The sequence below is a fragment of the Streptopelia decaocto genome (genome assembly GCF_964273445.1).
Source record: "Streptopelia decaocto genome assembly, chromosome: 1".
NCBI lineage: Eukaryota > Metazoa > Chordata > Aves > Columbiformes > Columbidae > Streptopelia > Streptopelia decaocto.
The window spans coordinates 183590841-183617341 of record NC_138663.1 but is presented as its reverse complement, the minus strand read 5'-3'; the positions used below and the strand labels follow the sequence as shown (position 1 = coordinate 183617341).

The 26501-nt window shown below is 44.6% G+C and overlaps 1 protein-coding gene across 1 annotated transcript in view; it reads right to left on the bottom strand.

Annotated features, from left to right (window-relative positions):
• Positions 1-2846: 2846 nt before the first annotated feature.
• WDFY2 (WD repeat and FYVE domain containing 2) overlaps positions 2847-26501 on the bottom strand; it is a 67197-nt gene continuing 43542 nt past the window's right edge. The window contains exons 4-12 of the mRNA XM_082053651.1: positions 22317-22371; positions 15492-15642; positions 13739-13851; positions 12673-12799; positions 10639-10744; positions 7252-7353; positions 4984-5114; positions 4628-4736; positions 2847-3974 (exon numbers count right to left, since the gene is read on the bottom strand). Coding sequence (XP_081909777.1) covers positions 3945-3974; positions 4628-4736; positions 4984-5114; positions 7252-7353; positions 10639-10744; positions 12673-12799; positions 13739-13851; positions 15492-15642; positions 22317-22371 — 924 coding nt within the window. The 3' untranslated portion in view covers positions 2847-3944. The remainder of the gene's footprint in view (positions 3975-4627; positions 4737-4983; positions 5115-7251; positions 7354-10638; positions 10745-12672; positions 12800-13738; positions 13852-15491; positions 15643-22316; positions 22372-26501) is intronic.

The following is a 26501-nucleotide window of genomic DNA, read 5'->3' as shown; positions in this document are numbered from 1 at the left end:
ATGTCCATATACCCTTTTTTTTCCCCTGAAGCTGTCTTGATTAGTTGGTGGTGGCAACCCCACAGAATTCTCCTGGGACAGGACAAAATAGAGCTGTTAATGATGGGTCTTTCACACCTGAAGGAAGCCCTGATCTGTTGTAAAACTTTTTTATTTGGTTAATATCTGCAAAGGTGCTGAATTCAGCAAACAGGGATGAAAAAATTGTGTAAAGAACCTGGAAAGTACAAAGGAGATAAACCCTTTAATAAATTCAGATGATGTAACGTCTGGGGAACAAGTAACTGGAGAGAGGCAAAGCCTGTATCTGCATAAGGCCTGACACCTTCTCTGCACCATCTTAGTGGTGACGTGTCTCTTCCCCAACAGTTTAATGTCAGAGTACACACTTAGGGCATTTTTCACAGTGCTACTTGAGGTACATAAATACTGTTGGGTGATTAAACCAAAGAACAATTGCATTGTGCATCACTCGTTTTGTATATTCTATTATTATTATTAATTATGTTATCTTCCTTTGCTGCCCTATTAAACTGTCCATATCTCAACCCACAAGTCTGGTTGCTTTTTCTTCCCCCTTTCGAGTCTCTCCCTCATCACACTTGGGGTAGGTGAGCGAGGGGCTGTGTGGTCCTAGTTGCCCACTGCGGTTAAACCACAACAAATGTTTTCAGCTTGAAAAGACTGAAGTTTGGGCTCAACTTGACCTTCCTTCAGCCACTTGGACTACAAGTGGCTCAAGGCAGCTGCTCAGACACGGCGTATGCGAGCGCTGGCTGCCCCATCGCCTGCCTGAGCACTACAGATACTGTTCATTTTAAGATCAAGAATGTCAGGTAGATGCTCTGAAGAACACTGCTGCTGCTTCCCCCAAGAAAACACCAGCTAAGAGAAAAATGAAAATCAATTTTCTAAAGCAAAGAGCCGAGGAAGGCCAGTACTGTCTGCACATCCCTTTGCACAGCAGGAGATATCGCTAGAAGACTACTCCTGTACTGCATCAACCCTGGGGAAAAAGGGACTCTGCTCCATATGAGTGTGTGTGTGGGGTGCTACATAGTTTGCATCTGTACCAGAAGACACCCTGCCCCCCCTCCCTAATAATGCAGTTAATAAAAATAGCTCAGATTTGTTATTCAGCAACTAACATGGAAATAAAAGGACCAGGCAACAAGGATCCTTTTTTGTGTGGATGTAGATGAGAATGTTCCCCTAACACACCAGAACAGAAAGGCAGGTGTTTTAACTCACTCAACATCAAATCCTTCTTGTTTCATTTGGGAGGTAAAGGAATTACTTGAATTAGAGACACCTGGTTTCCCTTCATCTCTCTACATTACAGCTCTTAAGATCATAGAAAGGGACACACTTGCCCTTCTCCACCAGCTTCCCCTTCAGCTTATATCACTTTCTAAGCCAAGACCAGCCTGTCCTGAGACTGCAAGATAAAGGAATGTTCAGGTTAACTTCAGATAACCCTGCAGATAGTTTAGTCAGAAAGAACAGCAAGGGAAATTTCACAAAATGGATTTTTATACCCAACATCCACCCATAAGCAACACTGAACCCACAACTGCTTGGAAGTGGGGGTGGCCAAGCACTTACACAGCAGCCCAAACACACATCGCTCTCAAATTTAGTCTCTTTTGGAAGTGGTTCCTCACCTTCGTTTGGACATTACATGTTCAAAAGGACTCAGCGTTGACCCAGGAGCAGATCCTCAGCTTGCTGGCTCCACTGCTCCACCACTGGAAGCACAATCCACGCTGGAGTCCCGGGCTTGTTGCAACAGCGATGTGTCTTCAGGAGCAAGGCACTGCGCAATGATTTCAGTTCACTTCGGTGCTCCCGTGTTCCTGCCACCAGATGAGACTCTCCCTGCACAGCAAAGCGAGTCAGGTCTGTGGCCAAAAGGCCATGAGCCCAAGGTGATGTGGAACAGTGTAGTCCAGCAAAGTTTCATACACCTTCTCCAGCTGGAATGAAATATTGGCAGGCGACTTGCTCATTTTGCATAGCTTTGTCAGCCAAGAACACTTCAGTCATCAGAAAACACGCACAAGGTGTAACGAAAAGCTCTCCAAGAGGAAACAAGCATCTCGCTTCCGGGAGAGAAAGTGGGAGGACTTGGAAAACAATTATCATTCAAGCTGGAAAAAGAACCTTTTCAGTGCTGTGTGAATTATGTGTTAAAATATGCTTTAAAATATGCTCTCTAGAGGGGAACCAACAATGGGCTGTATGACCAGGAAAGCCGAAGTGACATCATTTCAGGGAACGTGACAGCAAAATGCTTAAGCACAGCTTATAGGATGTTTGAAAAGAGAATTTCCCCTGAAAATACGTAGCAGTCCTGTGACACGCACACAAAAGTCCACTCACCCTTTACTGCAGCAGCACACCAGTCTAGAATTAATGCAACGGATGGTGTTAACCTTTTTGTTTCCTCAAAAGCCAATTACTTCCAGGCAAACAGAAGAGAACCCTTCTTTTCTTTTGGCAGTACCACTCGAGGGAAAACACAAGGCTTCTCTAGGTAGCAATGTGCTCTGCAGTGGTAAACATCATGGCCTCCCCGCTTTAGCGGGGAAAGGTGCAGTCTGGAATGGGGCAGGACTGAGCACCCCTGAGGTGCTGTGGCACCGAGCACGAGCACTGCTTAAGGAGGAGGTACAGGAAAGCCCTGGCACTAGCCTGCTGTTCTGTTCTCTACGCCAACAGCATGCTAAAACGGATTAAAGGCACAAAGAGTTGACTCCTCAGAGAAGATGCCTTTGGAAAAAGCACCTTTATTTTTGTTCATTCATTCCAGCAATATCCTTCTAAAAAGGTAATTTAGGTCAATCCAGGTTTTAAAATTGTTTTTATTTTTAAAAGAAACCATAAAATATGACAATAGGACAATGGGTGTCATTCAGCAATATCAGTTTCTGGTCTATAGGGGAAATTAATAAAAACCATCAGCATTTTAAAAAATAAATATGACTAACCGTATGGAAAACAGGGAAATCGAATTCATCTTCAACAACACAGGTATAAATGCTGAAATGTTGCTGAGCAAGGTAGAGGTAGAGGAAAACTAGATTTTTTCAGACTTAAACCAGTTTTAGATCTGTCCCCCCTCCACCCATGCACACACACCCCAAAGTTCCTGTTGCCAGTAATTTAATTTGATTCAGCCTGTCAGCCTCATCAAACTCAAACAGGTCTGTGTGCTCCTTGTAATGCTCTGAGACGGAAAAACTATTTCAGTTTTTGTAGAAACTAGTTGCTAAGCAACCTGCCCCCCTGGTTTTGCAACTTGTGCAGCAAGGAAAGAGGCAGGAAGCTGGATTTTAGCTACTACAAACCAACAACACTCTCTCTGGGTGATGCCCACTAGGACAGGTAGATGGTAGAGCCCGTTTAGGAACTGCAATAGTCCATCAGCTCCTCGGTGATGCACCCGGAGAACACACGACACCACGGCTGCAGTTCCAACACTGAAGAGAATGTGGTCCGCAGAAACATCCCAAATCAATAGGTACTCACTGCGGGGAGAGCCGATTGCCCGATACAGTATGTTGATACCCAAAATTCACATGGTAAGATACAACCCAAGAACCTTCTGTACAAATCAGCAAGTATCTCGACATGGTGAAATATAAAAACTAAAAATTGCACCGCACACGGATTTTCCAAAGAAACTCAGGACAACTGAAGTTGGATCGTACAAACCATTAGTTAAAAAAATACTTTCTTGTATATTTTGAGAATAAGTGGAAAGAGTCTTCGTGCAAATGTTCAGCCTTGATCAAGCAGAGGATGTAAAATCGTTGTAAACACATTAGTTCCTTCTTCATCTGCTGTATGCACCCAGCGTTACCTATCTTCTGCAGTATGATTAGGGTTAGGAAATCTGTTTCTTCTGGAAATATCACCTTTCAGGTTCCACTGATGTACCATCAAGACACTACTGGTGTCATATCCCATAACTGTTAATACAACAAAATAAAACAATATAGTGAATAATAGTAAAAGATAATAAAATATAGTATATAAAGTAATGTCTGAATAATTTCACTCTTTTTTTCCTGCTTAAGAGAGGCTACATGGTTAGAGGGGGAAGCAGCAAGTCTGAAGAAGTTTGCTTTCATTTTCCAGCACTCATGTCAGACTGATGGAGGATGACCAAATGACATTCTGTATGTCACTGTGCTTTATGAGCCAGGTTCACAGCTGGCCTTGAGAGAAACCAAAAACCCCACACTATGTCGCTAACTTGAATGATTAACATAGTCACAACACATTGTGACGTGGGTTGTTTGTTTTTTGTTTTTTTTTAATTATTCAAGCTTTGTTATAAACTTATTCATTATTTTAGCTATTTCTTTACCTAGCCACACAAACTGAGATTCGTCGTGTCAAAATACAGTTTATCTTCCCAGAGGAAAAGCTACAGTGAGTACTTATCCCAGCCCCTTCGGGCAGCAACTTCATAGACCAAGACCTCCTTGGTCCTTACTGGGCAAAAGTTGATGAGTGAGAGGTCTCTGGGTGTAAGAAAGCAGGTAGGACACACCTGAAACCACACTGGAGAGGAAAGGGAAATGCCATACAGGGGCTAGAGCAAGCTCCTCGCTCCTACCTTAATAACCTTGTCTGTCCCCGAGGTCAAGAGCCATCCTCTGGTGGCATCAAAGTGTACGTGAACGATGTTGTGCTTACTGTCGTGGAAAGTAGCTGTGGGAGCCCGCCTGAAGAAAGAGATCCGGAAATCAGCAAAGACCGCAACTGCAGGATTTTCGTCAAAAATGTTCTCTGTTGAATAAGTATTTGAATGCTGCTGTAAATCATCAATGCAGCAACCTCTTTGTAAACTCCACTTTGAGACATCTCCAGCCTGAGAGGCACAAGGGTGGAGGGTTTGCATTCCCCCCAGCCCTCCCAAACACTGGAGTTTCACCGCACTCCAGCGCAAGCCGGCTCAGCGTCCACACTTACTCTTCATCCGTTATGGACTCGTGACAGCTGTCACAGACCCTCACTTCGAACTCGAACCCCATCAGCGGGATGGAGGAGCGCTTGGAGCTGCATTTGCCGCACACAGCTTTCCCACACTTCCGGCAGTGATGCTGTGGGAGACAACATGCAGAAAGACATCTTGAGCCACAAACCCACATCACTGCTCAGGTCCCACAGACTCCACTGACTCACTCAAGCAAGACCCAGTGAAGGCTGCAGCAAACAGCAAAGTGACTCTTCCAGAGAACATGAAGAAGACGATGGGAAGGATGGGGATGGACTTTGTAGCAGGGCCTGTTGTGGTGGGACAGGGAGTGGTGGTTTTGAACTAGAGGAGAGGAGATTCAGGCTAGACACGAGGAAGAAATTTTTCACAAAGAGGGTGAACAGGTTGCCCAGAGAGGTGGTTGACACCCCATCCCTGGAGACATTCAAGGCCAGGCTGGATGGGGCTCTGAGCAACCTGATCTAGCTGAAGATGTCCCTGCTCATTGCAGAGGGGTTGGACTAGATGAACTTTGATGGTCAACCCAAACTATACCATGATTCTATGAAGGAAAATAGGCAACAACTTCAGAATAAACGGGGGAAAAAAAATTCTTACTTTGCCCATCTCCTCCATTACCTGGGGCAAGAAGCAGCTGAGCAATAGTATGGACACTGGAAGGTGCCAGATAAAGCTCTGCCCAGGCTAGGTGGACTCTACCTCTCTCTCAGGCTCCAGGTGACAATATATACCACCCAGTAAATCATCTCTGCCTCCACCACCTGGCATCTGTGGATGTAGTTGTGGGTCAGGACTTCTACACTGAGTGTGACCTGTGTTACAGAAGATTTTCAACAGAGCAGAAGGTAGAAGAAGGAAGTCTAAGCTGTCCTCTTTTTGTTAGCACAGTGAGAGACAGGAGCACTGGACAAAGAGCCCTGCTATGTGCGTAAGAGATATGTCCCTGCCAGATGGGCGTCTGCCACAGGGCTGGGAGCTATAATTACCCCTGTCCCTGAGAGTCTCACTTTGGGCTTGTAGGGGATGACACCACCACTCAGTAGCATGTGACACATTAAGACATCTCCAAGTTGAGGTAGGACAGGGCCACATTGGCACAGTGTCATTCTGGAGTCCCATTCCAGCCTCTAATTATAAACATCTACCACCTAATCATCTTGGTCAACTCCTTTGGCCATCTTTGGTCCCAGAAGCACAAGTGTTTCTGCATTTTGATGCTATCCGCCTCATGTTTTCTTGTGTATTGGCTGTGTATCATAGAATCCCAGAATGTCCTGAGTTGGAAGGGACCCACAAGGATCATCGAGTCCAGCTCCTGTCCCTGCACAGGACAACCCCACAGTTCACACCATGTGTCTGAGGGTGTTGTCCAGTCTCTTCTTGAACACTGTCAGGCTTGGGGCCGTGACACCTCCCTGGGGAGCCTGTTCCAGTGCTCCACCACCCTCTTGGGGAAGAACCTTTTCCTAATGTCCAACCTGAACCTCCCCTGGCACATCTTCCTGCCATTCCCTCGGGTTCTGTCATTGGTCACCAGAGAGAAGAGATCAGCACCTGCCCCTGCTTCAATAACCTTGTGTAGAACTGCAAGGCTGCCTCAGTGGCCGCAGGACAGGCAGGCTCTGCAGTGATGAGCGTTACATAAAGAGAAGACGCGGCTCAGCTCTGCCGCAGACACCTGACTTCTCCAAGCTCCATGAGAACATCCCTTTCAGCATTTTTATGCTTCTCTCCCAAAAGTCTGCAATCCACAGACCTCTCCTGCTGGGCAGGAAAACACAGCAGCATGTTCCAAGCAGACCAATAAGCCTTTTCCAAAACAGCCTGAGCAGTTACAGATGTTTACTCCACCTCATTGAAAACAGTTTTGGTTCCAGGACAATCTCCAAAAATCAGCTGCAATTTTCTTTTTACAGCACATTCAACTAACAATAAGCAAAATCCCACACAGCTGAAGCCATGGAAGGCCCCAAACCAACTTAATCAGCCCAAGGCCTATACATGCACTTCTTATTGCGACTGGCTGAAAAGAAAAAAAATAAAAGAAGAAAAAAAAGTGTGCTCCTTCCAACCACAAAATCAAGCCTCATCAGAGGGGAGCTCACTGTCCCACTATCGAGCACTCAGTGGAAGAACAAAGTGCAAGTTCACAAGGCTTTATGGGGAAAAAGGTTACTACTGTTTATTATGAGAGAAAAGCCTAAATGCACCGTATTAACACAGCAAGGATGCATACAAACCTGCCTGAGGCCTATTTTCTTACTGTCCCACATTTGCTTGAAGTTCCAGAAGAAAGGCTGGTCACATTTTTGACAGGAATCACTATCCAGCCACTCAGGGGTCTGCAACACACACACATAGACAAAGTTGGAGTGAGCAACAAACAGAAAAGCTTCCAGTGGAGCCTAGAGACAGGACAACAAAGATGTACTGGGGTGCGGTAATGCAGCCAACTAAACTTAATTTAAAATCCCCATTTTCACAAGATGCCATTTTGACTGTTCTCTGGGATGTCTTTTTTGGCTCAGCTCTGAGCCCTGAAGGACACAGGAAGAACATTTCTTACCCAAATCATGAAGCAGAGTTTGATTATAAGACCATAAAAATAACCCAGGAGCAAACGAGCATCTCCCACCTCCCCAGGTTTGGAATTAAGCATGTACAAATATTCTGTCCTGTCTGGACAGCATTTAACATCTGCTGTTGCCTCTGGTGGGAACTGGGGGTGATTAGTATTTTCCAAAAGCCAAGCTACTCATCTGGAGGGAAGGAGAGGTATCTGAAATCCCAGCAATTTTTCATTATTATTTCTTTCTTTCTTTCAATACTGTAAAAGGCATTCCTGCTGCCAGAGGTATCTCTGCTACAAATCACACACAGGGGTGAACAAGATGAGATTCACCTGAACAAGCCTAAAACCCAAACCAGCTCTTTTTCCTGCTTTTACACAAAGACAATGGAAAGAAGGTCTTCCATTTCCTAATGCAGGGTGTATCTTTGCACTCATGCTGTGGATAAAGAGGGTAAGAAGATTTAAAGAAAAGAAAGAAAATATTAAAGGCACTTCTGTCTCCTGCAGCTAGGTTTTGCTGTGCAGAGTAGCATGGACCAGACACCCTATAGGGAAGTAAGTCTTGCCAGATCCTGAAAGAGCTCAGGAAACACCTGAAGTGGCAGGGGGACATGCAGAGGGGGTAGGTGATCTCCTCCCCTACATTTGGGTCCCTTGACACTTGCCTTGCTTGGGGGACGACACAGACTGTGTCTCCCCACAATATTTAAGAAACATTCTGGGGGATGTGAGACTCTCAAAGAGTCTTGGTTCTTGACCCCTTTCCAGCTGCTGCCCACCCATCTGTCCTAGCTTGGCCTATGCTCCTTCCCAGCAGATGACTTCTGGTCCTCTCTCGTTGTCCTCCCCAAAAGCTCAGCCCAAAGCTGGTGCTAGCAAGCAGGTCTGTCTCATCCCTCCAGCAGGACAGCCCTGGCCAGCCCTGTCACCACTGCCCCAGCACCACTGCAACACCTTCCCACCAGCCCCACCAACTCCAGGTGATCAAATAACCAATAACATTTAATAATTTATGAGGAATTGCTATTAGCAAACTGTGGTTGCCTTATCAGAGCCACCGGCTTCTGACATGCTGCAATTTAAAATGGCAAGAAACCCAGCTGAAATTAAGAATTAAAAATAATACAAAAGCCAGGCAAAGATAAGGCTGATGGAGACCCTCAGCTCCCAGGACAGCTTTGACCCCCAGCAATAAAACAACTGCCTGCTTCTACTACTTCTGCTAGTAACTCTGAAGGCAGCTCATTCTGCTGTGACAAATCCTTGTCTTTTCCTACCCACAATAGTCTTCTCGTTTAATGTCTACAGATTTACATCTGCATCTATAAGATTTCAGCTCTTAAGCATCTGAACACTATGGATGAGGAAGACATTTGCTTGTGACTAGTAACTCCTTTGTAGTCAAACAGAAACACAGCTTCCAGCATCTTTCAGATGTTACAGCTTTTTAAAAACAGAGATTAAAATAAAACAATCGAGGGCTAAAATGGTTTAATTCCCTTAATCTCAGAGATCTGGGAAAATCTGATAGCATTAAAATGCGTACTGAGCACATATATCACATGCAGAAAACCCCTAAATAAGGACAAAAATAACAAAGCCAAAATCCAGAAGAAAATACTCTGGGACCCCAAACCAAGATTTGGTATTAAAATCTCAAAGGTTCATGTTTCAGGGGTGGTTTAGCACCATGAACACCCTACCACGCTACTTGATAACATGAACAAGCACACATAGCCAGTTAGAGAAAGCAGAGAACCCATTAGCATCTGCTGCTAAGCCCTCATTTAGCTAATTACATTTCTCCTCCACTTTTTAAACCAGCCTTGTCACAGCATTGCTGCCTGTTTTGTGAGAAGCCAGTCTTAACCCTTAGCCCTGACTTTCAAAGGCAGCAAATATATAAAGAATTTCGTTTCTGGATGCTCGAGTTGCAGCAAAAAGGAAACATCTGTTGGGAAGGAGGAAGCAACTCTGCTTTCGCTTCACTTTGGAGCTGATGACATAATTGGCCATTAGCTTAGCAATTAAAGACAGCCAACTGGAATGCTAATTCACATTAAAAAGGGAGCTCAGTTCCTGCCTAGGCCTATTGCAGTAGTTTTTTAAATCCAATTTTCCACTTAACTTTGCTCCTTGCTCCAGGGAGACACACAGGACCCAGGGAGGCCAAAGCCCTTGAGAACCAGCAAAGCTGGAGAAAGCCTGTGCTGCCAAAAGCCCTGCTCAGACCTACCCACCGCAGGGACTTGGGGTGCCCGTGTGCCCCCCGCAGGAACAGGAACAGGGCAGAGGTTTGCCGTGACTCACGTTGCCAGGATTTGCCATGGTGCTGAGCCGGGCTGGCGCCTGACTCACTCAGCACCGCGCTCGTTCCCCATCTCTGAGTCAGGGCTCAGAAATTGCCAAGTGAAGGCTGCTTCCCACAGCGCCAAAGACCTGGGGTGCAGTTTCTGCACCCACTTACGCTCATTAGCCGTGCAGCACAAAAGCAATTAGGAGCATGTGGGTGAAATCTTACTGTCTGGATCGGTAAAGTCATTGCTTACCCTGCTTCTGTGTGGTTACACCAGGGGGAAGCAAGACCAAGTTATGGGTGAGATTGAAGCCCTAGTTAAATGTCATTTTAGCAAGAAGAGGAAAAACACCCTGAATTGCAGGTTTCCAGAGGTGACAAAGAGCTTTCTTATTTGGTTTTCTTAAAAAACCCTAATAATTATGAATCCATTTACCTCTGAACTGATATTTCTCATGGTGTCATGAAAAACAAAGCAGAACATCTCACAATACCCTTCTCAGAGGATGTCTTTTGGAGCAGTAATGTAAAGAGTAAGAGCCATTTAGCAGCCTACTTAATATGCATTTTCTTCCAGACAATTTCCCCTGTACCATATTATCAAAGGCACAGCATAATTGCTGTATAACAACTGGAGCATGTCCAAAAACATTTTTAAAGCCTGGAATGATCTTGTTCAGGTTGAAAGTCGCACATTTTAGAAAGGCCCCTTCTTCCCAAGACTGTTTCAGACCAAATCGACAAGAACCGAGTACCTACCTCCTGCCTCTCAACATCCATGTTCCAGACAACGATTCCCCCATCTGCACCACAGGAGATGAGCTGCCGAGTGTGGTGAGCATAGGAGAGAGACTGAACTTTATCACTGAAAAAGAAACAAGACAGTTACTAACCAACCATCGATGGCTAGCACACAAGTAAGCGTCGAATATACAATAAAGCAGTATAAACCACTTGCTTGCTCACGTTTCCCTTCTCCCCTCCCTTTACATGGCATCCATCAGATGCAGATCAGTCTTTGCTGTCCAGCTGGGATCAGAACCAGACTGTTGCTCATTTGGGCAGCATCTGGGCAGCATCCACAAAAGAAAGACCTGTTCTGACAGCTGCTTTTGCTGCCCTTGAGATGGGAGGTCCCAGCTGCACTGGGAAGCCAGAACAGAGCTGCAGCTCCGGGCTTCTCTGAGGCCACGTTTGGGTGCATAAACACAGCCCCGGCAGGGTACCTTCTTCTCAGAAAGTCAGTAACAACTTCGTTTTCATCAATCTCTGTAACATCTAGGAAAGAAGCACTGAGGAACTGCTGAAGATTCTTTTCTATCACTGGAAAAAATAATATAGGAATCACTAAATTTTTCCTAAACCTTCCTAGGGTATGGTGGACAGTTTAGGTGCTTCTGCTTCTTCTCTTAAGAAAAAAGCAACATGGGAGAAACAATTCAGCTTAAACCCCTAAAGCTGTGCTCCGTTCTTCATAAAAGAAAGAAAACCAGACCTCATCTCAAGCTATTTACAACCTGAGAAATAGAGACTATTTTGGGAAAATACAAGATTAAGAAGAATCAGTAAATGAGAAACAAGATTAAGAAGAATCAGTAACTGAGAACTGAGCACAAAGTGACTGGAAATCATCCACAACATTTGGTTTTCTTTGCTACCACCGCTGGTCTTGTCTGCCCAAAGGACTTTGATGCCAATGCATCTTCTTGTGCATAGGGCCGCTCCTCCAAAGGGGCCTGTGTTTATGGCACAGTTTGCCTTCACCTCACCCGCCTGCCCACATCAGTGGCACCATCAGGTGAAATGTTTCTTGGTCCCTGCTGTCCTTAGGACCAGGTTTCTACGCTGTACAGTGCCAGCCAACAGCTGTGCCACAGATTAAGACCCAGAGGCTAAATTTTTATCAGGAGAACTGATTTCCACAGCAATAAATCTAGCAGTGGTACATTAGCAAGAACAACTGTTAGGGTACAAGGGTAATCTGGGAATTTCAGCAAGAGCTCTGCAGTGCTCTGAAATCCCAGCAGCATCCAAATTGTTCAGCAGAGTGCAGCATTACTCAAAAGAAATGTATGAATGTATAAGAAACATTTAGACCAAAACCACTGTGGGATTTTGCCTTTCCAGACCTCAGCACGGTGTGCAAGTCCCATATATATGCACTCCCAACACACTGAAAGAAACCTGTTGCATTGCCAGGTCATTGCATTCTGATCTCTATTCAACACCCAGCACAGGCTTACTCTTCTCCAAAGACTTTTACTATGCTGTGCAAACGTGAGGTCTGTACATGCAAAGATAAAGCCTCTTTGCATTTGAAGAGATGGTGAAGGCCCCTATGGGTAAAGCACATCATTTAGAATTCAGGCTGTAAGTAAAGTGGTATGGAAAAAGTTAGCATGGAGTAAAAAGGGACTAATTGTCCAAGCCTGATGCTCCCTCTAGGGGAGAGAAAGACCTTAACACTTAAAAAGCGAGAATTTCCCTGCAGCTGTTCTCATTTTAGGACCTTCCTCTTTCCAACAAAGGGGCAGGCTCTGGCATGACACATTCAGGACTACAGATATTGTGCTTTCCTTCACCACCCTTTGCAGACTCTCAAACCAGCCTGTGGGTCCAACACTGAAAAACTTACTATAATCAACTTATTCCAGTTGTATATGGACCACAGGGAGTCACACATACAAGCTTGAGGCATGTGAAGACTGTAACCTTTGGGATGTTTGATTCCAGATGTGGCTTCGGGCTTTAGGTTTTCTCCCATAAAAGCAGGAGGAAGGGCTTTGAACGTACTTATGTCCTTGCAGCTCGATGGCTGTTCCTTTTCTTCCTCCAATATCCCACATTATAATGGAATGATCAGAACTGCCTGAGAATAAAACTCGCTGTATTGGGTCCCAACAGAGAGCAGTGACACCACCTGAAATAGGACATGCACACAACAGTAATTTCATTACAGAAAGTGGAAGATAGGAATGTAGCTATAGATAGATATCAGATACATACATACATACATACAAACAACAAAAAATAAGAGTGATTAAAACACAGGTCCCTTTAGCAAGGGCCACACAGCCACTGTGCTTGCCAGCTGAAAACTGACAGCCTAGAAAATCTACTGAAGCCCCATTGTGCCCTTCTGCACCAGAGAGCTCTGCTGTCACTCGCATGGGTGAATCCACCGAGCAGTGAAGTAGAAGGATGGTCATGGTGTGACTACACAGCTTTTCACCTCCATCATTCCCAGAAGATAGATATTATTAAAAAAAGAGAAGCAAGCGTGCAATATCATGGGCATCTTCACTGTATCCTAGCACGAGGATTGAACTACACTGTTGTACCTCATGACTGAGCTACTAGCGTTCAATCAGAGAGAAGGGCTATGGAGAGAAAGCCTAGAAATGACCACCATTTCTTCTGTTAAATGGCAGGATCACATTCCAGGATTACTGTTTTTAAAGCATGATGGGGCACAAGTCCCAGCAGTGAAACAAGGAGTTAGCAACTCCGAGATATGCCTATTCCACTTGGGCAAAAGTGTCTACCAATATGGCTCTTTCCTTGAGGAGCAACCTTTTTCCCCAAGTTAGCACAACTCATTCTGCTCTCACTCTGCTTTAATTAGCAGCTACTGGTTGTGGTGTTTTCTGCTACAGAAGTTTTCTGATCAGAAATCTGATCGCTCTCAGTTTTACCCATAAAGAATAAACTTCCCTGAGCTCTAGTGACAGTTTGAGATCTACCTCCCTTCTATGCTATACACTGACACAAGCCATCCTGGTGTTTCACAGGAGAGTCAAATCGCCATGATGCTGAGCAGAGATGATGAACCCAACTGCGTTTACCCCCGAGGCCTTACCTGTGTGTCCCTTAAATGTCGTCACAAGGCTGCAGGACTCTTGCTCTAGTTTGAGTATGGTCACTTGCCCAGAATGATCACCAACAAACACGTGCCGGGTTTCCACATCAAATCTGATGGATAAATGCTGAGGAAAATACATTGCTTATACAAGCTTTGCATTCCTTTCATGACTTGTTAGTTCTTTTAGCATGAGTGTCCTGCAACCTCGTGCATAGTGCTCCAGTCTCAAGGAGGTATTCAGAGTGTACTTTCAGGCATCAAGCTTACACCTCTTCATAGTAAAAAGGCAGTCTCCTTGAGTAAACAAACAGTGAGAAAAAATGATACTACTCCAGAGGATGCAATTCGTGTTTATGTTACGAAACACTTTTGAAGTAGCCCTTCACCATGAACACAGAAGTCATCTCCTCAGGCTCTCTAACTCGAGTGTTAGAATTGGATGGCATCCACTCTCTCTTTCCATTCCCAAATTGTATAAAATAACTATTACTAGTTTTCTGTTTCTTCATTATAGTTAAGTTTACAAATACGATGACAGGTTATTCATTTATGTTGTATTTGGGGAAGTGTCAGCTATGTCAGGTGCATCACCCAACATACCCTAACCTCAATGAAATCTGGACCCATTCAGCCACCTACTGGAACCACCTATCTGGACAGATTCTGACCTCTTCATCCAATTTAATTCCACATTCAGAGTCCATACTGGATATTTAAGGTACAACTGCTTAGCACTGATTTTATGCACACAGAACACTGAGGAAAAAAAACACGTTCCTTGTTCTGCCAAGATTTGTGCAATATTTGTCAGTGATTCTCCATTCCCCTGCCCTCCAACACTATGATCTGATGACCCAAATTAAAGTGCCCTCCAAAATTTTGAATCACTCAAAATGGTCTGTTCTCTAGAGAGGTTTAGGAAATACAGGTCAAATTACTGCATCACACTTTCAAAATTATTTATCACTTAATTAAAATATAAGTTTAGTCTTAATGCTTTTTAAATTGGCTGAAAGACCAGACAATATAAAGCAAATCCATGTTCAGACAGTAATTCTGGGTCACTTCCCATGAACTAGCAAAACACCCATCATCTATACCACATATGCTAAAGGGCACTAAAAAGGCTGTTTATGCTAACCCCTGGTTTCAGCCTAAGAGCTCATACTTTTCCACTTCCCTTTTCATTTGCAATAAAGCTGAATTAATATTTCTTTTATTGCCAGGCAGCTGGGGCAGCTCTAGGTGAATAAGCCACTTGAGTGCCATTTCTGGAGCCATTTACTCGTTAGTTAACCCAAATTCCCAATATATAGTGGGTTGTTCCAGAGTGAAGGACAAGCACTCATTATTTTATATTAAAGTAATTTAATTTTTACCATGCATACACAAAGGCACGCTGACCTGATCACTGACCTACTTTGCTACCGTTAATTCTTAGAAAAAAGCATGTGCTGCATGTTTAAATGAAGGCCCTGTCCATATTTATTACAAAAGCAGACCACAATAGGTTGCAGATTGCCCTTTGTTTTGCTCAAAAATGGTTAGACCTAAATATGCCACCATGCGTTAAGGAGACAAAGCAAGGAGAACAGACAGTTTTTAAAATTGGCTTTAAATCACTGTTTCTCTCACAAAGCACTGTACCTATACAGGAAACAAAATCTGGAAGACAAATAGAAAAATACACCGAAAAGGCTCATTAAGTGCCAAAGAGCAGAAGCAAAACCCAGAGCTCATCAGAGGATACTGCAGGCCGCAGGCCCCGGCACTGGTGCGGTAACCTCCCAGCCGCTGGCCGCTCTCCGAACAGTGCCACGTGAAGTGCTTGTCTTGCCCAGTGCTCAGCAGCCACTCCATCTCCAGGACGAACAGAACCATTATGACCCTGCTTTGATGAGCTGAAAATTAAGCAGAGAGACATAAAATCGCATTGTGGAGAAGAACATGGACGCAGAAGACCACTGCAAATACCAAATGCACACAGCTCCTCTGCTCCCTACCCACCCGTTACCCCCTCCCTACAGAAGAAGCTGGTATTTAATAATCCCGTTGACACAAGCTACCATGCAAGTTGTAAAGTCCCTGCTCTGCATGTTCAGCGCTTGCATGAGAAAGAGCAGAAGAAAGACTTAATTCCTTCCATGCCTATTGCAGCCATTTATCTTCTACAGTAGCACAAGTCTTCCTTCCATCATTGTATCATCACTAACAAAGCTGCCATTGTGCAAAACACTCAGGGCTCTACTTAAACATCTTTTGAATTGGTTTTAAGACAGTAGTGGAGATGCCTATGCTGCTGCTCCTCCTGCCATGAGGTCTGGTGTGGATCTGGGTGGTGGATTGTGGTACCCCAGCAGAATGATGCTCAGAACAGGCACAACCCTGCACCAAAGGGATGTTTTAGCATTGCATGTAAACCAGCTAAAAGGGAAATTAGAAAAAATAAAATAAATAAAAATTAAAAAGATCACAGCTAGGCAAGATGAATGAAACAGCTGAAGGAATAAATTTCTACTGCTACCTAAATAAAGCCATCAAGAGCTTTTCATTAAAGCAAGAGAACCCAGGCTCGTACAGGCGTTTTGTTTTGTATGTATGACCAGTGGACTTGGTCATGAAGTGCTGATTGAGATGACTTTTTAATAAAACAAGTGGCTGGAAAGACATGCAGAATTATTCCCAGCTGTAACTTCATGGCGAATGCCATACTTTTCAATCCACAGCCCTACTGGTTTATTACTGTTCAGAGACCAGGCAACACGTGTCACACAAAGCAGGCTGCTTGTATTTGTTTGTGTAAAAGCTGACACATTGGAAAGATTAAATATCTTGGAAGCTTAAAAACCACCCTGAAACCTCTGTTTGAAATGCAGATAAATTCCTTCAGAACAGTATGGGAAGATTGCTGCCTACCCTATACAAATGTACATCACAGATGAGAGCCATGTTCAAACCCTATGAGGAGAAAGCAGCTGTGGCAAAGAACAGGAGACTTGCACAGGCCAACATCTGCCCCTGATCCATGCTGCCTTTTGCATCCAGATTCCCCAAGGAGAATAGTCAATAGATGCATTGACGCAAATTTCCATAACTGTGACTGGCAGCTGGACTAGTTTACAGCATCAGACTTGAAGTGTGCCCAGATGCTTTCACCCTTGCCCATAGAAGAGCTTGGACTTTAGCTCTTGTTTCCATACGCTTTTAAACTCCAGGTCTGTAATAAGGACAGAGGGATGGGGACCACCCAGGAGTCACTTGAGCTCTTTTAAACAGATCTTCTCTTCTCTTCACCCTGCAGATTTCTTCTCTGGGAAGAAATCCAGTGGCCCCATGGGTGACTAAAGCTTGCCTTTACCTAACTGCTGGTCTCCCTGGGAGCAGTGCACTGCAGGCAGGGCCACCATGGGGGATGCATCCTGCTGCGAGCACCTCATAAGCTCCTATACATGCCCCAGGGGCTTGTGTACACCAGCAGTGCCGAAGACAGTCCAATGTACTTCCACAGGATGTGCAAAGCCGGCTGAGATCAGGGTGTTCAAGGGCTGCCCAGGAATGTTTTCTCAGGACATGGCAACTGCTACTGCTCATGTCGGCTTCCCATGGTCTGAACTGGCCATGGGGATAGCTGGCATAGAATAGTTCGGGTTGCAGGTGACCTTTAAAAGTCATCTAGTACAACTGTCCTTGCAAGGAGCAGGGACAGCTTCAACCCGACCAGGCACGACACAAATCTCCTAAATCTCCTTCTAAAACTTCTTCTAAAAGTCAGGGCTTCTACCTTTTGCCAGAAGTACTGCCCACAGATGGTGAAGCAGCTCTCTGGCAAGTAAGGAGCAGACATTAAAGAAATGTGTATGTGCCAAGAGGTAGAAGGCGGGGTGCATGGTAGCTTTGCTTATCCTTCCTGCCCAAGAAGGGCTTTCAATTCAGCATTCTCTTGCCCACCTGCACATGCTGCACTTATTTTCTGGTACCACCACACACATGCTGATGGCAAAAATACCTGAACTAAGTGAAAGAGCATGGTGTACACTATCTAGGTAAGGGAGGAAAGAAAGGACAAATGCAAATAGAAATGGTCATTTGTCATTTGGAGGCAATTTTACCCACGTAAGTCTTAAAGAAGCAAAATGTCAGAAGGCTGGAAGTTGATAGTAGAGGAAGGAAGAAGCCTGGGCCCCAGGATTAACACAGGTTCAGGGTTGTGAAGCAGAAAACAAAAACCTGGTCCTTCAGCCACAGGTGGTTTGATCACCATTTGTGTGCTGAACAAAAGTGGAGCAAGCACTTCCAAAGCTGCTCACTGCAACAACAGCAGAAGGGAGAAGCAGGGATGGAGGGTGAATGCGGTCACAGTACAGAAAAAGCCACAGCAAGAACCAGGCAAAAGGAGATCTGTGTAAGCCAGCATGAGAAGAGAGCCCATGTGCGAGGGAAGATTGTGCTGTACAGAAGGTAGAGAAGCAGCAGACAGGAGAAGGGAGGTCTGTCTGCAGCAGGAGGGTGGGAGGGAGCAGACAGAGGGGCTGCACTGCTGCTATGAGATAGCAGCAGTGAGCACCACACAAAGAGCAGGCTGGAGGGAGGATGGGAGGGCTCTGCCTAGAGAAAAGCAGCTGCAGCCAGGAGGTGCACACTGGGAGAGAAACAGCCAGAATGCAGGGGAAAGGAGGGTCTGTGCTGTGTGTGAAGGCAAAGGTCTGAGAAGCACAGACCATGCGTGGCCACGCACAGTGCAGGGCAAGAAGTTGTGCTGGGTGAAATGGAGAGTTGCAACAGGGAAAAGCAGCAGCAAACACCAAAAGAGAGGTAGAAGTTAGTGGTAAGAAAGCAAAGCTTAGCATGCGCAAGAAAAGCATAAGAGGCTGTGCAAAAAGGAAAGCAGAAGTAAGGGCACGGCATGAGCTGGCCTGAAAGCAAGGAGGGTGTGGGACACCCCTGAAACTGGCAGGCTACAGAAGCAAGACTACAAATCCTGCTCAGCAGAACCAGTGCATGTATTGCAGCAGGAACTGTCATATCATCCAGACAGAAGAGTCCTCTGGCAAGAAGGTGCAGTTGCAAGGAGCAGGGTGGAGAAGGCTGCGCAGAGCGGGAAGCAGCAACAGCCACACGGCAGAACCAGCCTGTGAGGGGCTGGAGGGGGCTGGAACTGAGGCTGCTGAGGGGAGGGAAGGGTTTTGTCAATGCACCCAGAGATGGAACCACTCGAACGCCTGCACCACCCTTCCTCATGCAAGAGGAGTTAGTGCCTGTAGGAGGCAAATGCCTCATGACCCACCTTGGAGTCCTGACCAGTGTGTCACATCCCCAATCTCTGAGTTTTGATCCCTTTCTCGAAAGGGAAGTTTTCACAACTCTAGACACAGCATCACAGCAAAACCTCTGCAGAGCATGGCATGCCACCTCCACTAGCAGTGCTTGGCCACCATATGGCACCGGACCTGGCCACAGATCCCTGCCAAGACCAAAGCACAGCCTATGCTCGTGCTGTCATCCTCTGTCACTGACAGATCACTTGGCAGGCATATTCATGTCCTTTCAAGATGCAACTACTGTCCTGTAATCACTACAGCACCTTCATCTTCTTGTGGGACGTGATCAATAGCCAGCCAGTCACTGGGCAAGGTGCTACTTCTAAGAGCACTGCTGAACTTTTACAAACTAAGCCAGCACAAGCAAAACCAGGCAGCATGGCTGAGCTAAAACTCCTTGGTAGACTAAATAAAATTATTTACTCCCCCTAAAATATCTTTAAAGAACATAAAGGCCTTACTTGAAAACTTTAAACAAAACCAAACACTCAACACTTTTACAAGCAAAGCTTTTAACAAGTGAACCACTAGAAGGCCACCATACTTAACAAAACCCCATGTCCTTTTTAATTATGTTTTTCTTTCACTGAAGGCTTTGCCAAGATGCTTATGCCAACCCCTATACCTTGGCACAGCCACATGAGGAAGCTCTTCTACAGGGATAGGATTGTGGAAGGGAGACATCCTGGACCAAGTGAGGAGGGTTCATCTCTGTTGGAGCATCACATGCCTACCCAAAGGACTAAGTGGCCCTTCCTTGCATATTCTCCCAGAGAGCATGGTGAACACAGGGCCCTTCCCACCTCGCTGTGTCCCAGCAGTGCTGTTGGACTCTGGTCCCAGTGACAACCCCAGGAAGATCTGATCCAGTGTCCTGGATGAAGACAACTATGAGGAGCACAGGAGTACCTCCAGGTGCACGTTCCAATGAAGCTATAGGAGCCTGTGACTGACAGCAGCTCCCAGAGCATCTCACTTTCACCATGCTTGCCCAGCACCCCAGACCTCCAGTACGGATGCAGCCAAGCCCAGAGAAGTGTAGGAGCGGGTTCTGCGCTCCCCTACTAACACATGGGGTGAGAAGTGGAGAGTCAGGGATGCCTCTATGGATGGGGGTGGTGGGAGGCACTGTGCTGTGGAGCAGTGGGCAGATTCAGGTCATCGGTGCACTGCAAACAGTGGGGAATCTCTGCTTTGTTCTCCTCCCTTGCACCATCAAAAACCTGCCCACTGCAATTGTCACCCTTTGAGTGACACTTTCCAGTGGTGCTGAGGCAAGCTGAGATTGTCCCTGGGTTGCTGTAACCTACTGAGGAGCAGCCCAGAGGGGTGTAGCTCAGCGTGGGTTGCTGGCGTTGCTGGTAAGCTGGGCAGAGCATGTCTTTGTGCAGAAGCTCCCCTCTGTCCCCATGTCCTGCTTGGCTGTGTTATGGCAGCTGTCGGACACTGTTCCAAGGAAAGTTTCCTACCAAATCCAAATGGCCCTTCACAGAGTCTTGTTCCTCCTGTAGCAAGAAACTGGGACCTGTCTTTCCTTCTCTCTGGGCATAATTTCCATTTGCAGCACTAACAGCAGGTCTGTCTTTCCTAAGCCAGCAGTGGGGGGAGTAAAACAAAAGAAAAAAAAGCACCTCCAATAGTACCTGAGGGCATATTTTTCCATAACCAAATTTTTGTCCACGTGGCCAACAATGTGCAGAAAGCAGAACATCAGCTTCACTGCATTCTGTCCAGAGACCTCCTCCAATGCTATCCAGCAGCAGCACATCTGGCATGCTGCAGCCAAAGGCCATGAGAACAGCCTTCATTTTCCTTCCTTCTTTTTAAATTTTATGGGGGGTGCTCCCCAGGCTTTGGGCAGGCTGCCACAGCCAACTGGCTATTCTGCCTCCCCTTTCAGCCTTTTCCCCAAAGGGCTCAAAATAAAAAAGTGGCCTCAAGTGTGTGTTTTTCAGCATATGCAGAAGAAAAGACTTCAGCTCACCCTTCCTGGGCTGTGATTGGCCTCCATGATTGAATCCCAGCATGCAAATGGATAAGCTGATAACAAAGGGTGCTACAGAACAGTCAGTAGGACTCTTCGGTGCAACAGCCCTTAAATATAAAACCTGGGTGTCTCAGACTTCAGTGATTCTGGAGCGATCACAACTTCCAATACTAAAGACTAGTACCATCAGACTGCAGCAATCTTCTTTAAGATTCACATATGTACTTTATCATCATTGGATATTTTTCTTCAGTTTTCACAAGCTAAGAAAAAATGCAGGCATTCTAGCTTAATTTTACAATGCACCAGGCATTCATGAGAAAGCTGAAGTAAAATGCTCAAAAGCTGATGCATGTTAGTTGTGCCCTGCAAAAAAATCACAATTCTTTTCATACCTTAAAATCTAAATGTTACAAAGTGATCCCCAGAGCCTCCATTTAGAGATTTAAATTATCCTCTCAACATTTCAAGGTACAAAACTCAAAACAGATTAGTAAATATATATTTTAAAATGTATGTGAGAAATCTCAAGCCAATATGTCAGAGGCTTCTATAAAGAAACATAATGTTTAGTATATAATATGATATTAGACTAAGAGGTGGTATGATATTTTGTAGTATAAGAGCAAGAGATACAAGAATAAATTGCTGCATGTGTTTGTGACTTTTATAAGAATACCCATCCCAAGCGCAGTGTCCTTTAGAGGTCTGACATGGATAAATAGCCAGGTTTCTTAAAACATCACTTTTGTGAATACCAGAATATATAATTAGAAAAGCTATGGATTAGCATTTCTTGACCTTCTACTATGAGGTATTCACTGATAATCTTGAGATTACTGAAGCTGACAGTTATTGAAATTTAACCAGACTAACTCCAAAAGCTGCAATCTTAAATGCCTCATCCCTAAAAGATGGGTTAGTTTCCTAAGTTGTTTCATTAGATACAGTGGATTAATAAAGATGAAAAATTAATACTTCTCTTCCTCAAACATGGTCCGGATTTTTGACAGTTTGCTGTCTTGAATGATATTCCAAAATAGCATTTATAAGGAAAAACAGAAAACTAAACAGCTCTTTAGAAGTCTTGTAATTTCAGAACAAAATACATTATTGATCTATCGATAAAACCACCATTTACATTAGTTAAAAAAAAAAAAAAAAGAAACCAATAACTGTAAAGGAGACTTTTCTCCATTCACGCTCTGAAGGGAACATTAACAAAAATTAATGGCAATACAAACCAATTAAGACAGATCATGGTTCTTACCCTGGTAACTTTTCACTAGTGTCATTTTGTTGTAATCTTCTGACAAAATGAATTCCTGAGGGAGGGGAAAGAAAAAACAAAAGAAACAGTGCTTAGAGATGTGAAGTGGTTGAGAGTGTTTTCATTTGAATTTGTTACCAAGGTGAGCTCTCCCTCCTTTGCAACCACTGCCCTGTCCACACTTTTGCTGATTTTTAGTACCTCCATCTAAAAAACTGAATTATTTTACTTTTTAAAGCTGCCTAAGAAACAACATGAGTGCTTTTGAACAGAATGGTGGAGATAAAAGAGGAGCTATCAAGAAAGAAGTCAGAAGAGCTGACAGAAATGGCTGGCTATGAGGCACAAAATGAGAGACCTGAGATCTGGCACATAGCAAACACCTATTGCTCAGGGCTGCTGGGCAGAAACCTGCATGTGATCACAGCTACGTGTGTGCATGTGTGCACACACATGTATCCATGTGTGCACACACACTACATCCCCATCTGAACACTCAGGAAACTCCCCATAATTATGCAAGAACCCCTTTGAAGTTGCTTAGTCCAAACTAGGAACCAATAATCGATGGGAACACATTTCAGGTCTCTGGTCAAAAGTCTCTCAGTGCTTCAGACAAACAGAAACCCAGACTTTTCCCCCCTTGATTTTATCCCACCATTGGTTAATATTTAATCTGGCACCTCAGAAGCAGACCTTTCCTGCTTTGCTACTGCTTCGTTGTGGCCAACAAGCAGCTGTGTGTGTGAGGGAGGGTGGCTGTGGCTGCCTGGGGAGAGGAGCGTGGTGTGACCCAGCCAGGCTGGCTCCTGCAGCCAGGGAAGGGCACAGCCATGGGGACTGACTGCTCTGCAGTCCTGCTGCCTTGGGCCTGCTGTTTAACCACCCATACGGCTTTGGCACAAGGAAATGATGAAAACAGCAGCTGAGGGTCTGCACGGCAGCCTCAGCTCCAGGAAAAACCACACGTGGTTAAACTGACTGAGCACCTGGATGTCCCTGCTGGTTGTTTTGAAGAGGAGAGGTTGCTCAAGGCAGGGGAAATGGAGCCGCCACAACAAAACATCTCTGGAGGAAACACCCAGGCAAAGGGTAGGCTCTGCAGCCCCATCGCATGAATTAGCTTTCAAATTGCTGTCGGGTATCTACATACATGCACCACATACTCAGAGTACACAAAGAAGAAACCAGGAGTGTAAAAGCACATCATATTAATAATTTATAGCAAACTACACAGAAACTCCCTGAGCTCCTCTGCCTTGGGGACAGAAGAAGTAAAACCTAATTCATTCAATCTGGAAACAGGGTGAGAATGAGAGAAGCATTATAAACACAAGATAAGCTAAATTTTAAAGCATAGAGTTGTGAAGTATTAATGTACAGGCACTGTCAAAAGCACTGTGCAACATGTAGGTGGAGAGGACTGGTCATCAGAAGCCTATAGACTACAGGTGAGAGAAACTAAACATTTAGCACAAAAGACAGTGAGAAGACATTCTAACCACTGAAAAACTGGTATTTACCCATAGTTTCCAAATCGAAACTTAAAGTAAAGTCATTCTGCAATTTCTGTGGGTTCACTGCAGGTGATCTGGATGGCTTTACAGCACTGCGATTACCCTACCCCATTTTTTCTACTGCTTGGCACCAAGGAGGAGAGGCTACAATACTCATCTATGAACATCTACATACCCCAGCTTCCTGCAAAACAACTGCAACAAGCAGCTATCTATATATTTTGCTATTTCTAGGTTTCTGCTCATGAGTTAGTTATAGATATGTTCTCTTGAATATCTCTTCTTCATCTTCCTTTCCTTAATCTGCTCCACCTTCCATTAGCTTTCCCCTGGCAGCAGAGGACTACAGTGGGGAGTGTTATTTAAATGGCAGTAACAAATCAATTAAGTCAGCTGGATTTCTATACCAGGGTCACCTTAACTCTGCAAACCACAGAAAGTTAAAAACCTGCTACACCGCCCTAGCTACTTACAGGGGAAGTGGTTTTCATTAACCGCTGCCTGAAGAATGCTAAACCACCACGTGAAATGCTGTGTACAAAGCCCACCTGAAGCGAGACCCTTTGCTATGAATGGTAATTTTCTGCTGTTGTTACCTAAAGGGAAACAGCTTCAATCGCTGCAACACACGGTGGGAGAATATGTCTGTCTTTCCTACCAGTTTGGTTGTCCCAGAGCTGACCCCAACTTTCATTGTGGTTGCAACACAGGTGCTGTTGACTTCAGGCACAATGAAGAGTGTGGTTTGCATTCTCATTTTTCTTTGCATTTTTCCCGTAATAAATTTGATATGGCCATTCTGTTCCATGATCTGAAGAGTCCCACAGTTTCAGTGGAAGCCTGAAAAGGTTTTTGAGTCTCTCCATTATAATACAGTGAATCACACACAACTGCAATTTGTAAGGTTTACCCAAGTTTTGATTAGCTTTGTATGCTTGAATACAAACCACAACTATGTACTACTAATATACCACTCCATCCAAAGAGATAAACAAACACAGTACAAAATAAACACAGTTCAATTAAGCTGAATACTGGATAGAATTTTTTCTTCTTTTTTTTTTCCACCCCTGAAGACTTCTTGCTTCTAATTTTCTCCTTTGAATGTATTTGATAATTGCCAATGTGTTTTCTCGTTTTGCATTTTCTAATCTTTCTCCAGATGTTCTGCTCCCTGCTCCCTTTTACACTGTCACATGTTCTTCCGTTGCACTCACTCCCCTTTCCCTCTCAAGGCCAAATGTATTAGTTGCGTCAACAGACAGGTATTTTAGCAGAGGGCACCTTGCTCAAGAAATTCATGCCCTATTGCACATACATTGTGTCATCTGCACTACAAAAACACTGACTACATCTCTTTAATGTTGTACCAGCAGAAACATGTTTCTTTTTTTTTTTTTTTCCTTTCATACGTAGATGTTTTGTGCCTCTCAGAGCTGCTGACGCTCACTTCTCATTAGGGAGCTTTTTGGCTCTTCTTAACGAGCTGGAAAGTCTGGGGTCACACACACAGCTCAGCCAGTGCTTGTTAACAGAACAGAGAAAGATCTCTGAGTCCTGTGAGAGCCCTTTTGCACAGGAGGGGCTGGAATATATCAGACTGCTCAGGATAGCAAGACCAAAACCCTTCCTTGGAGGGATGAAAAACTTTTTTAAGATTGCTTTTTCCTCTTCAAAGGTTTTTTCCGAGCTACCTTACTACCTTTATTGCCACACTGAAAATGTTAGTGATCAGTCTTGGCTATTTCAGGTAATCTTATTACAACGGTGACTTAGTACCATGAAAGCCTTCACAAAGCAGAAAGAAGAAGTCTTGAGCATCTGAAAAGACTGTCCCATCTAATGCCACTGTTGTACAAAGACTCTCAACTATGCCTTCATGGAACACAGCTCCCTCACACTGAAATGTATACACCCACCACAAACTTCTCTTGAGCCTAAGACCTCTCTAAATCCTCACCCTGGAAATATATCAGCATCTTTTTTCAAGTGACTCTTGCTAAGGAAAACAGAACCCAGCCGTGTGCTATTTCAGAGTCCTTGGCCATGGGGCTGGCTGAACAGGGCCCAGGGTCTAAGGAAGATCCACACCTTTCCAGAGAACAGGTGGATGCCAACTGAAGTATCCCCAAACAGCACTAGAGCCCTCTGCTTAGGCAACTGAATCCATTTCTGAGAGTTAATAATCTTTATATATTAGTTATGTGTCACCCATTTACAACATAGTTCCCACCCCAGGGAATTTACAGTTTGTAGCCTGACAGATCATGCCACATTGAGGATCTCCTTAAAGGTTTGACTCTGCCCTGTTAACACAAGTGGCCAACAGCACTAGCACCATGTCTTCCGGAGAACAATAAACCTGCTTCAGAAATGGAAGAGAAAGACGACTCTCAAATCTACTGCGAGACCCTACATCTATGTCAGTTGCAAAGAAAGCTCTATAAAATGATTGCAGTATTTTTTATTTTCACTTCTACTTTATAAAAAAAGTTCAAAAACTGGGAGAGGACAAACTATCATGTAGTTTTCCTGAAGGAAAAAACGGTAAACTTCCCACAGTGGCAGAGGGGAAGGGTGCACAGCAGCGAGTAGAGCCTGACTCAGTCTCAGGTATTCAAAGTGCTGTTTGTGGCCAAACCTGTAGACACCTGCAGATCAAATGATG